The sequence below is a fragment of the Chondrus crispus genome, genomic scaffold (assembly GCF_000350225.1).
Source record: "Chondrus crispus Stackhouse genomic scaffold, scaffold_160, whole genome shotgun sequence".
NCBI classification, from domain to species: domain Eukaryota; phylum Rhodophyta; class Florideophyceae; order Gigartinales; family Gigartinaceae; genus Chondrus; species Chondrus crispus.
The window spans coordinates 86,713-99,483 of record NW_005179045.1 but is presented as its reverse complement, the minus strand read 5'-3'; the positions used below and the strand labels follow the sequence as shown (position 1 = coordinate 99,483).

General features: G+C 52.3%; 2 protein-coding genes across 2 annotated transcripts; both read right to left on the bottom strand.

The window, feature by feature from the left end:
* Positions 1 to 439: 439 nt before the first annotated feature.
* Positions 440 to 1,615, bottom strand: CHC_T00009019001 (Cyclopropane-fatty-acyl-phospholipid synthase family). The gene has a single exon (XM_005714234.1). It carries the CDS (start codon positions 1,613 to 1,615, stop codon positions 440 to 442), a length of 1,176 nt encoding a protein of 391 aa, XP_005714291.1.
* A 6,219-nt stretch (positions 1,616 to 7,834) lies between these two features.
* CHC_T00002906001 (hypothetical protein) lies at positions 7,835 to 8,494 on the bottom strand. Its single transcript, XM_005714233.1, has one exon. The coding sequence runs from the start codon at positions 8,492 to 8,494 to the stop codon at positions 7,835 to 7,837; it is 660 nt and encodes a 219-aa protein (XP_005714290.1).
* Positions 8,495 to 12,771: the final 4,277 nt, after the last annotated feature.

Here is a 12,771-nt window from a genome sequence, read left to right as displayed (position 1 = left end):
TGTCGCTTCTGAGGCTTACGGGCTTTTCGCTCGTTCTCATTGTAGGCATCGATCCGGCGCATCAAATGTTGCGGCTGATCGACGCCCTGATAGGCAGCGGCATACCGTCGAATTTCTTGATGGTTGGCTTTCCATTGACGCTTGAGATCTGCGCACTTGCTGCGGATAGCGTCAAGCTGGTTGGCCTGGGCGGCACGAAGCTGATTGGCGGCGTCGGGGTCATGCGGCGTCCCGCTACAGCCAATTAGGATGGCGCAGGCAAATCCTGTCGTGAGCACCCTGCTGTGGATCATCTTTATGCTAGAAAAAATGCTGGTTTGCAGCGGATAATTTTGTTGATTCATCTTTCGCCTTGTTGGAAAGAACTGCATAGTTAAGTGCTGGATATTCGGTTCAGAGTTAAAAACCACTGGATTTAAAGCAAAACAGATCAACTGCCTTAACGGACAGAAAGATACTGCGCTGATCGAGTCGGCTTGCTTAGGACAAGTTGCCAAAGTTGCCCTTGTCGCGAGCGGAAAAAGCCAGCGCAGCCCAGCAAGTAGAGTTTCCACATCCGATAAAAGCGCTCGTTATAGGACGGTGCAAGATCTGGCCAGGCTCGATTAAAGTTGTGCCACCAGGCCATCAGTGTTTTGTCATAGTCCTGGCCAAAGTTGTGCCAGTCTTCGATCAGAAATCGGCGGTCGAGTGATTGAGTCAGTTCGATCGCTGAAGGAAGTCGGCCATTAGGGAAGATCCATTTTTCAATCCAGGGATCGACACTGTCGGTGTACCTGTCGATGCCAATTGAGTGCAGCAAGAACAAACCGTCCGAGGTGAGGAGTCTGCTGACCATGTCGAAGTAGTTCGCATAGTTCTTTGGTCCCACGTGTTCAAACATGCCGACAGATACGACTTTGTCGAACGTATCGACTAGCTCTCGATAGTCTTGGAGCTTGATCTCAACATCTAAGCCTTCGCAACGTTGTTGGGCAATAAGGTGTTGGCGCTCAGAGACTGTGATCCCAACGACGCTGACGCCATAATTGACTGCTGCGTAGTGGGCTAAACCGCCCCAGCCACAGCCAATGTCGAGAAGTTTCTCGCCAGGCCTGAGCTGAAGTTTTCGGCAGATCAGGTCGAACTTGTCGAGCTGAGCCTGCTGCAGGTCTGACGCTGTGCGCCAGTAGCCGCAGGAGTAGGTCATCGTATCGTCCAACATCGCAGCAAAGATGTCGTTACCCGCATCATAGTGTTGCTCCCCCACTTGGAAAGCCCGAGATTTTGCTTGGCGATTCAGCAGTCTGTCTCTGACTTTTCGGGCGGTCAGGTAGGCGCGGAAGAGAACACTCATTCTTGAGTCGGTGCCAGCCCTAAGCAGGCGGCAAATGAGTTCATCGGGTGCATCGCATTCCCACTGACCATCGACAAACCCTTCCCCAAAGCCAAGTGTGCCTTGCCGGGCGATGCGTTGGTACAGCCGTGGGTCTGACACTCGGACGTCCCAGGGATCGCTACCGCCGAAGGTCACACCTGCTTCATGGGCAAGCCCTTGGATCCATTTGGGCACAGGCTCAACAGTCTTTTGACAGGCCGATTGTTCCTGTGGCTGATCTAAGTTTGTCAACTGCATTACTATCCTCTCATGACGGGTGCTGATACCCGCCGGTTGGCTCGTTTTTCCTTTCAGCTCTTACCCAGTTTGGGGTAAGTATGGTTTGAACCGAAGGATGGGTAAGTTGTGGAATCCCGTGGGGAGACTTGCCCACTCCTGTACTTGACTGAGAACAGGCTGTTTTGTCAGGGTAAGTTGTGCGATTTCGAGTGCTTAGATTAATACGGTGAAAGGCGTACCGGATCCATCAGGGCTTAGGGGATGATGATTGGGTTTTCAGGGGATCGAGTACCGGCTCTATGGCGACACCCGGGGTTTTAACCGAAGCACTCATTCATGCCGGCATCTCTTCCACAGATTCGATCGCTCCTAATCCTGGGACTGTGAGCTAACAATCCCAAATTTTGAGCTCAAGTTTTGCCCCAAAATTTGAAGATCTCAGGAGAGGCCACCACTGTTTTTGCGATCAACTGCTCAGGACCTAAAGGGCAGGTGGGCCCTAATCTCAAAGCCTGCGGAAATCATGCCAACCCGATGAGCACAGAGGTATGCCGGCACGGTGTTGCAGCCTGATCCTGAAATCATGGAACGAATCGGGCCGAGCAAAACACATCAATTCTTCTCTAATCCGCTAGCGACCGAGAATTCACCAAAATTGGTAGGAAATCAGGGTCGAAGGAGGCGCCGGGTTTTGGTATTCTTTGACCATCAGGCTTGTCCGCTAGGGTCAACTTCACCGACTACGTTGGCGCTACCCAGATTAACCAGAATCCGCCCCGCGCAGCAGAGAGACTTTAATTAAAGGAGTATTCGAATGGATGTGAGCGTTGATGAGATCGTTGAAAGGGAACTTGAGAATTCGCTCGAAATGAATGAGGATTACCGTCATCCCATACAACGGCTTAATGCGGCAAGCGGTATTTTGTCGATGCGCACGGGAGCAACGGACGGTGCCTGCTATATGTGCAGCCCTTCCTCTAACACGCGCTGCAGTGGCTTTACGTGCTGAGCGCGCCCTGGGCCAATCGGGTGGGTTGTTTGTGTTCCGCATTGTGATTTGCCGGTCGTGGTTTTGGAAGGTAATCCCTACGAGCAATGCCTGACAGGGTTTGCGACCCGATATGTCGAACGCTGTTTCTCCAAGCTCAGTGGTGATCTGAAGCGTCAGTTCGCTCGACTGGAAAAGGGGCCAATTGAAGATCACTACAAGCAGACACTGAGCCTGCACACGTCGTTTGTTCTGCACGCCGATTTCAAAAAGCAGGGCATTCCGTTTTCCCGCTGGGTCACGCAGTACGCTGGGGAAGTTGCTGATTCTCCGGCGTGGAGCCGGCTATTTGATGAGTACCCAGTGCTCGCGGAACGGCTGCGGCGTATCGACGAGTCAGTCACTGAAGCGTTTGTTGAGTTCGCTAACCGACTTGGCCATGATATGCCGGTCCTGGCCCGGCATTTTTCCGTTCCAGCAAATGCTGCTATTGAATCAATAACGCCGGGACTTTCAGATCCGCACGATGGGTGCCGCACGGTTGTCTCAGTGGGTTTTGGATCTGGCCTACGGCTGATTTACAAACCGCGTAGTCTGTTTCTCGAGCGCGAGTGGTTCGAGTTCTGTTGCTGTAACGAAGGGCTCGAGGCAATTCGATGCTCCGACTCGCTTGATCGCGGACGCTATGGTTGGAGCGAATTCTTAGACAAGCCAGAACCTGGGCAGGTACCGACCGAAGCTTCGGGCCGCCTGCTAAATGTATTGTGGATGCTAAATGCAATCGATATGCATCGAGACAATATCATCTTCGGCCGTCATAACGTCGCATTGGTCGATCTGGAGACGCTGCTTAGCGCGCCGATTGCACTGGCTACGGAATCTGAGGTGCTTTGGCGCGGCCATGACGTGAACGCCACGATGTTCGTCAGCAGTGACATCTCGAGATCCAGCGCGCACTTCGTTTCATCGGCTATCAATACTTTCACAACCCGAGCAAGAAATACCGTGAGCGCGCGTTTTGTGCTGCGTGATGACGATGTGCAGGTCCTGAAAAATTCTGACTTGCGTGTGGCAGCCGGCTTATCATATGAGCCGCTTCCGCGGGCAGACTGCGATCAAATCATTTTGGCGTTTTCAAGCTTTGCGCGCAGCTTTGACCGCCAGCGACTGGCAGCATTTATTGAGCGGATCAAATCGCACGATCAGTTCCGGTTTGTGCCCCGAGATACTGCCGAGTACTACCGATTGCAGGAAAAATTCTCGCTTCCAAGACTGCTGCGGTCTGAACAGGCCAGACAGGTAGAAGTCGAATTGATGCTGAATCAGGCTCGGGACTTTGATATCCGCTCTTTCAATGGAAAGAGCGTGACAGAGTCCCTCGTGCATGACGAACTCAGACAGCTAAACCTGGGTGATATACCAATTTTCAGATATCGGGGTGATGCCACATCCGTGCAATCCACTCATGGAAGACCGATCGGATTATTCGCGATCAGCGGCGTTGATTATGCGAAGACCAAGCTGGCCGGTATCGAATCGGCAGATATTGATGAGCAGGCTGAGCTGATCGGTATTGCATGTGGCCATCCACATGCCGGATACAGAGGGTTGCACGCATCTTTACCTGCAGACAGCCCCCTTATGACTGACAACATGATTATGCAAATCAGAGCGCTTGCCCGTTTGATCATTCAGTCCGCGCACACGTCAGCCAATGGTGTGTCCAGGTGGCTGACAACCAGTGACGGAACGAATGGTCAGGGTGACTTTGCGGCTTTCGGAAACATGGCGGCGTTCAATGGCTCTTTTGGTATCTACGTTGCGCTGGAATCCGCACTAAAACTGCTTACGGAAGCAGCATTGCCTGAAGTGGATCAGTTTCTTCATAGAGAGGCAAAGAGTGTGGCGCATCATCTTGGGCAACAGAATCAGAATCGCCCGGGAAGTGTGGGACCTATTGGGCTTGAGGGTATCGGGGGCAATTTGATAGCGGCTGCCTCATTGATCTCTGCCAACGCGTCACGCTGGGAATTTCTGCGACCTTACGTGACAGAGGTGTTTGACTGCGGTAACGAGTCGGTTACCGAGGCGACCGAGTTCGATTTGATTAGCGGCGCAGCTGGATATCTCATCGCTGCAAACCGTGTCGGCCAGCTGTCAGATTATTGGTTGAGCCATACTCAGGTCGCCAAGGCTGGTGCTGTGCAGGCAATTGCAAAGATGCTTGATTCTGAGACGATCGTGCTCGATCAAACAATCAGCGCAGCAAGCTGCTTGCATCTGGGGGCAGCGCATGGTTGGGCGGGTATCGTGTACGCTCTTAATGACAGTGTGATGCTAGGCGGCGATGAGGCGCTACGGCTCTCGGCGAAACGGTGTCTCGAACGTCTCCGTCACGTCCCTGGACAGCATCATTCACGACATGGCAATTGGATGGACAGTCGGGGGGAACAGTGGAAGCCAATGAACCTCAGCTGGTGCAATGGACTGGCAGGGCTGATGCGTGGACTATCAGTATTTCCAGAGACCTATGAAGCGCCAGTCAAAGACATTCGGTCACGCCTATCGCAGGCCCTGCTGAGCGACGAGATCCTGTTTGCGCAGGGATCCAGATTCTGTTGTGGCGCCAGCGGCGTACTGGATGCGCTGGTTGATACTAAGCACGAACATGGATCTGTGCTGCCTAGTGAGGACATTCAGAAAGCTGCGTTGAAGATTTGTGACCAGTATCTGTCGGCCTGTCAAAGTCAGATTGAAGACTCCGCTTATGAATGGCGAATCTCGGGTTTATATCAAGGTCAATCGAGCATTCTTTATACGCTTCTACGGACTTTTGAACCAAAGATGCACAGTCTTTCGGGACAGTCTACTCAGGCGTCAGTTGAGTAGGAGTAGATTATTCGTAGAAATGTCATTCCCAAGGGAAACTGGTGAATTAATGTGATAACGCCGTTTACCTCGACGGTATGCGATCTTGCCCGGGTTCCGCGTGCATCGGAACTACCGTGATAGTCCGATTAACGGATAGATACCCAGGTAGGTCCCTTATTTAACTCGCAGCCGATGAGGTCCTGATTCGTTCACCTGCTCATGGGTTTGTCCAAGGCCGGTCCAGTAGACGGAGTAATTTCGGGCTTTACCAGTTTTCCTGCATGATTCGTGCTCGGCAATGTCTTTCGATATCGCTTCGCCAGATCCATACGCGCAATATTTGCCACCCGGCTCCGCTTTCGAACTAGCCCAGGCACCTCTCCCAGTACTGAACGACTCCGGCCCGAACGCGACGTCTTTTCCAAGTTGATTTTTGTTTTGGTCTACTTCTCTGAACAATACCAAGGCGTTAACCGCATCGTGCGTATCCAGGTGACGCTCGCAGACCCCTGGTTCGGTTACCCAGTAGCCCTGCCAACGCCAGGTCGATCCGAACACCTCGAATCCACTTTGCACGAGGTATGCCACAGCGAGTGGGCGCTTCGTATCGTTGCAAACTTCATAGCCGGGGCCATCGGCTCTTGCGGCGGATGTGAACGCTACAAACATCCAGGGCAGCAGATTAAGTTGTTTAGAGAGTCTCATATTGCATCCTGACTAGCGGGTGGTTGATCGATGTTCATTTGTTGTATGCCATCGCATTCAGGCGAGATAGCATTGTGAAACAAATGCATGGTAGGCGCACTCCCTAGACCTTGTTGAGAAATGCTTTAGATTGTTTGCGACCAAAGTGGCTTCAAGTGCTTTGATAGGGTAGATCTGTGCCGGTTGGTCCATCGGACTGATTCACTTGACTACGTCAGTCGCCACGATTTTTACAGAATAGTTAGCAGTCGTATCCAGAAATTTGGTGAAGTAGTCGATAAGGCTGGTTTCAAAGTTTTTGCTGTTATCGACTATAAGCATGTAAGTGCCGTTCTCAACTTTAACCCAAGTAGTATCAAAATCTCCGGTCAAATTCGCTCTGGTTAAGTTAACGTAGTAGCGATAATCCTCGCCAGTCTGCTTCTTTAGCGCACCCAGGCTTTTGTCAAAGTCGTCTTTCGCCATAAACACAAAATCAATCGCAGGCCCAGAGAGATGGCTGCCGGAAATCCTGATCGCTGCAGTGCCGTTTCCACTGTTAACCGTAACCGAATAGTATTTCCATTTCCCAGCGTCAACGCTGTCAACGTCTTCAACGACTACATCTGCACTTGCATCAAGAAACGCAACAGCAGCTTTTTCACAGCCGCTGATAACCAGAGTGACAGAGAATGCAAGAAGCAATCGGACGATTCTTTTGTTCATAGCATATTTGCTCGCAAGAATTGATAAGAGGATGTGAGATCCAAGACATTTAATTGGAGGTGAGCCTGAAGCCCAGCGCTTTACAGATCTAGTACTGGAAAGACGGTCAACTGATGCGCTTGTCAGGCCAAAACTTTTGCTTTTCTGGGTGCTTGTTCGTTGATGCCTTTGTTCACTCCGCTTCGCGCGTCAGTCATTACTGCTGATCCCACCAAAAAGAGCAAGGCCAATCAGGTAACCGAAGTCATACCAAGAACCGGTATTGGGCGATGAGTACATTCGTATGTCAGAGAACAACCCGGCAATGAAAGCGAACAATGCAAAGAAGCCATGAAAGACGCCAAGAAAAAATCCTGGGGCGCTGCTCGATGAACTGCTGATCTGTTGACCGCATCCGCTGAGCAAAGTGGTCGCGATCACGAGCAGCAGGGCAGCGCGCAGGTATGACGACGGTATCTTCACCATGTTGATTCCCGGATATTGATTTGTAGGTTGATTGGTTGTCTGTTGCTCTATCTATAGACGGGACCCGGTGGCTCTTGTCAGGGTAATGGCCAGCCGTTCGGGCTGGTACGCAAACGCAGTTGGGGATACTGTTTATCTGACCATATTGGACGGGTGAGGATTTCCCGTAGCCGCACTCGATGTCGGATCGAGCGTCCTGGGACCCTAGCCGATAGTGGAGGCGACAGTATGTGTGCCCGTTCTTCTGCGTTGCGACCACCGGCGCCGGTAGGATCAGTCGCCTGCCTGCATCTAAGTTGCTTGCTTCTACTGGCCTGAGCGAGGCAGCGAATGCCTGATGTCGGTCATCTCACACACCGCACGAATGCCATATGAGAGACAAGGGCGGTGGCCTTTCTTTGAGTCCTTGCCGCGCCTAGTCCCGTTCGGTTGTCGCCATTGCATTCTGATCCGGCCTGGGAAGTGAAACCCGAATCCATCTAGACAGACTACTCAAATCTGAGTCAGTAGTTGCTAATCTGGCAGGCCATGGCGATCTGAAGACCAATGAGGGGATTGCGATTAATGATGGATTTGATTAGATCCCGGCGATAAAATTGCTGGTGAATGTCGGGCATGACTGCCCGCCCGTTATCGGCCAAGCATTGACAACGGCGTTGATCGAATTTCGGACTGCAGGAGTGGACGAAGGGAGATAAACCACCATCAGCGCCTCTGGTGGATGCCTTAAGTGCTTTGATGAGCCTGACAGAGACCGCAGCGGCGGTTTTACACGGGATCTGGCGGCCAACATGGATGCCACTGGCAAGATTGGCCTGCTGTCTGGCCGCACTGCCCCACACCTTTCCGAGGTTTCTGTCTGAGTAGTTCGACCCCATTATGGATCCGTTGACGATGGTCAGGACGAATTTCTGCATTTCAGCGCGTAGCGCGCCATTTTGCGGAACGCCACACTGCTTTAGCATGCCCGAGCCCAGGCCCCCGAGGAATGCCTGATTCTCGACGGTCACTGCAATCGAGCCATTTGATGACAAGACGCGGTCAAGGTCCTGTTGGTACTCGCCTGGCACCTTTGAATACTGCGTGGCGGGTCGTTCAATTGCGGTGAGATAGGCAACGGCACTTTTGCTGCCGTTTTTCTTCGCGGTTTTGAGCAATGCCATGCCGCGCTTCTGATCTTTGGCTCCACCAAGGCCGTTGTACAGCAGTCGTCCCAACTCGGCGCGGGCATCATTGTTACCCTGTTCGACGCCAGCTTCGAGAAGTTGTCTGGCAACTTTTTCGTCTTTGCTCACTCCTTGACCTCGGGCGATCATAAAGCCAGCCAGGTACTGGGCTTGTCCGTATCCAAAGTCCGCTGCTTTCTTTAGTCCGGCATAGGCCGCCTTTAGGTTCCGATCTGTTCCTGTTCCGAAATAGAGCATCCTACCCAGTCCAAGGTGCGCTGCCGGGTCATCGGTCTTGGCGGCCTGTCTGTAGAGGCTGAGCGCTTTTGTTGGATCTTTTTTGACCCCTTGCCCATACTCGTAGATCTGCGCTAACGCGGACCGGGCGGGGGCGTAATCATGATCCTTCAGTAGCGATTCGAACTGCTGGCGGGCAAACTCATAGTCGGGCTTGCCCAGGGTGCCTAGCGTATGAAAGAAACCGAGGTAGTAGCGCGCGATCGGAGAACCGGTCGCTGCCCCCTGTCTCAGGACGGCTAAAGCTTTTGCGGGATTCTTCTCAATTCCAACACCTCTAGCAAGCATGTCAGCTTTCATGACATACGCTAAGGGGTACTGGTCCTGGAGCAGGCGATCCAAAGCCTTTTCTGTCGCCGCATAGTTCTTTTCCCGAACATCAATCCTAAGCATGGCATAACGTACCGACGCATGTCCCGTGAGCTCAATGGCCTTTTGGCAATCTGGACGAGCCTTTTCTACATCGATCTTGCCCATGGCTACGCCCTGACTATGCGGTGCCGGAAGCTTTTTGACAGAAAGGTCGTGTGCGTGTCCGGCCATAGCCAGGCACGAGGTGAACGCGGCCATCGACGTGAGGGTTCGCTGCTGCTCTTTGTCTTGGGCAACTATCATCAAGCCGCCATTGAACCCAGCGGGTGCGCGCAACCTGACGGCGTTGATTTGGGTATAAAGTCGCGCCAGTTCCAGCAAGGACTGTTCATCTTTGACTGATACCCCATCGCTAGTCTTTTCAACTGCTAGACCGTTTGCTGTTGCTGCTGCCCAGGTGGCATCGTCAATCAAAAATCCGTCGATTGCTAAACGACGGTCGAATTTTTGTCCAATGGCATAAAGGGTTTTGTCGTTTGCGTCCGGTAGAAGCTGAATCAGGTATTTGCCATCCGTCCCGGGTATGGTGTGAAAGCTGGCTTGCAGGTCATCCTCTTCGCGGTCATTGCTTACACGGTAACCGTTTCCGCTGAGTTCAGCTTCCAGATAGACAGCTGAGCCGTCCTGGGATAAGTCAACTTCGTTCTTTGGTGTGACAACCAGTGCGCCTGCCTTATCCCCGAAAACCGCCTTCGCGTTTGCAGGATCAAGTAGTGGCTTGTCGGAATTTGTTGAGCTGCACGCGGCCAGGACGCTGGCCAGGCCGATGGCAAAGACAGTGCCAAGCCTACGCAGAACGGTGATCTTCATAGTTAACTCCCCATAGATTGTTATTACTAGACGTCTCAGCTCACGACTTGTCAGGCTGGCATAAAAGTTCTGCCACGCCGTCCGCGCAAGGTTGATCTGAGCGCTATTCAGCGCCTTGATTCGCAGGCAAATTAGTCAAGCTAATTTGAGTCACTCGCGCCAGCACCTCAATAAGCGCTTCGGGTCAGTTCTACAGCGCAGCCGTTCTGAAAGTCAAACTTAGTCGCTTTGCGAGCACAACGCCATCGTCAGAACGCTCCCCTTGGGTTGAGTGGCATGGGCAATCTGTTGATCTTATTTGTTTCGATTGGCCCTGACAGCTTACCGATTTCAACGTCTCCTGAGAACAAACACAACAGGCAAATCAGGGAGCAAGAAATGGAATTGACGGTACCAGTCTTTGTTGGCGTGGCTGCACTAGGCCTGGCATTTTACTTGGTCGTGGCTACCGCTCTGGCACATCAGTTCACGATGCCGCCAAAGCGGCTCGAGGACATTCCAGTTACAGGACGGGTGCCCGCCCATCAAGAGGTCGCGCTATGGAGTAGGGACGGCCTGCGCTTAAGTGCCTGGTACGTAGGCGCAGAAAATCCTGCCGGCGCAGTGATAATGGTGCATGGCAAGGGCGGCCATAAAGGTCATGAGCTTGAAGCGGACGCGTTACCGATGGTGGCGACACTCACCGAAATGGGCCTGTCAGTGCTGGCAGTAGACCTTCGCGGGCATGGCCAAAGCGACACTGCGCGACTCAGTTACGGTTATAACGAACGTTTGGACGTTTTGGGAGGCTATGACTGGCTCACCGAAAAGGGCTACGTCGCCGGAACAATAGGTGTGATGGGGGCATCAATGGGCGGTGCTGCGGCGGTCGCCGCTGCAGCGGAGGAGTCCGGTATTGCGGCTGTCGTGAGCGATAGTTCATTCGCTGACTTTGGGGCGGTTTTGGCACACAACTTCCCGAGAGTTCTGCCCCTCCGCTTGGGGCGGCCGTTCTTACTAGGAACGGTCCTAATTGCCAGGTTTTTGATTGGCGTCAGGATAGATCGGTTTAAGCCTCTGGAGCAGGCCCGTCAATTGGTCAATCGAAAACTCTTAGTCATTCATTCGAACGGAGACCGCTTCATCCCCGTTAACCACTCCCACGAGCTCGCTGAGGCTGGCAACGGTGAACTTTGGGTCAGGGAAACCGAACGGCATGTTGGCACTTATGCGCAAATGTCTCAGGACTATGAACTTCGTGTTGGCGAATTCCTCCAAGATTCATTGGTAACGGGTTGCAGGAGAATCACTAACCCAGCCTTTTCTGCAAGCGTGATCAGTATTGAAAAATCCGACAATAAAGCCGGTTCCCAAGAGTTTTCGCCGTCCCCGGTGTGATGAGCCACCATTGTGCGGTAACGCAGCAGTATGGATTGAAACTCACCCGTTTGAAGTAGTTGGCCAAGCTGTGTTCGCAAACCAAGGCTTGGCCGAGATTAGCGAACCATGGCCAAGCGTTGGGAAACTTCACCAATATTGGTATTGAAACTATCGTCGCACTGGTGGTAGGCTCGTCAAAAGTGCGGCAATGCTCTCAAAGCTTACCTAAAGGGAACATGATGAAAGGGTCGGTTAGGAGGAATCGAAGCGACCCGATACGGGAATAGGTAATATCACTGCACCAGCGCTCAACAACCGGCGGAGTTCATGATGGCAGGACAGTTAATGCCCCTACACCAGTGAACGCACTTTGGACCAACTGAACTCAGGTGTCTTCTGATGAACGCGACGTGCTGGTAGTTCTTTCGAACACACGAAACAGATTTAGTAGGAATGGTGAACATTCGACCCGACTTCCGTCTTGTGTATAACCCTGTTCTTGCGGTGATGATCGCAGTCATTTGCAGCTTTCACCCGCCGGCCAAGGCTGATAATCGAGGCGTCAAACTGCTGCCGAACAATTTCAACTATGCTCAAGAATCCCGAAAGCGCGCTTTGCTTGCCGAGAGCAATCAGAAAGAGCAGCAATCGAACAAGAGCCGTGAGCAAGCGACGATAGTTAGTTTTGATTTGGCGATATTGCGCGGATGAGCTGTATGCCGGTCTGGGCACGATCTTGAGGCTTTTTAGCAAGAGTGCCTGCAGGCTTGTCGCTCTCTCAGTGACGGCCGCTGCAGTTTTAAATTCGCAGGCAGCACACAGTGCAACGCTTAATTCAGATCAGATTGCGTTGGCTGACAGTCTTGGGTTTTTCGCGTATGCCGGGCATCACTGTGAACTACATATCTCAGAGAAGGATATCCAGAACTTCGTGACTCTCTTGGATTGGAAATTCGGTATTCCGAATGCCGCCCTGTTTCAGTATCTGATAGAAAACCGAAAGAAGTTTGAAAATATTGGATATATGGCATTTGTCATTCCAGCTGAGAAAAAGAGGCGATGTAAGCAGATTTTCAGGACGAAGCAAAGGCTCCGAGAGATCGAACTTGAGCTTCAGAGATGGAAGAGGGAGTTTTAAGAGCCGATATGTTTACTGCCGTAGTGGCGCGACAAGAGCGCGGACGCTGGGGAGACGATACAGACAGCCCGCAAAGGGCGAGATAGAGTCAAGGATTTGAGCGGAGCGTGCCTGACAAAACTGATTTTCGATCGTCTCCCCAACGAGGCCCGATTACCAAAAACAGTCTGCTGTCTCGGCAAATAGCAAAAATTCAGCCTTAACAGCCGAGCGAGCCTGATCAGATCTAATCACGACCACTGGCCAATCCAAGGACCGGCTGGTCAATCACACACGAGAGGAAAGAAAGATGGATCGC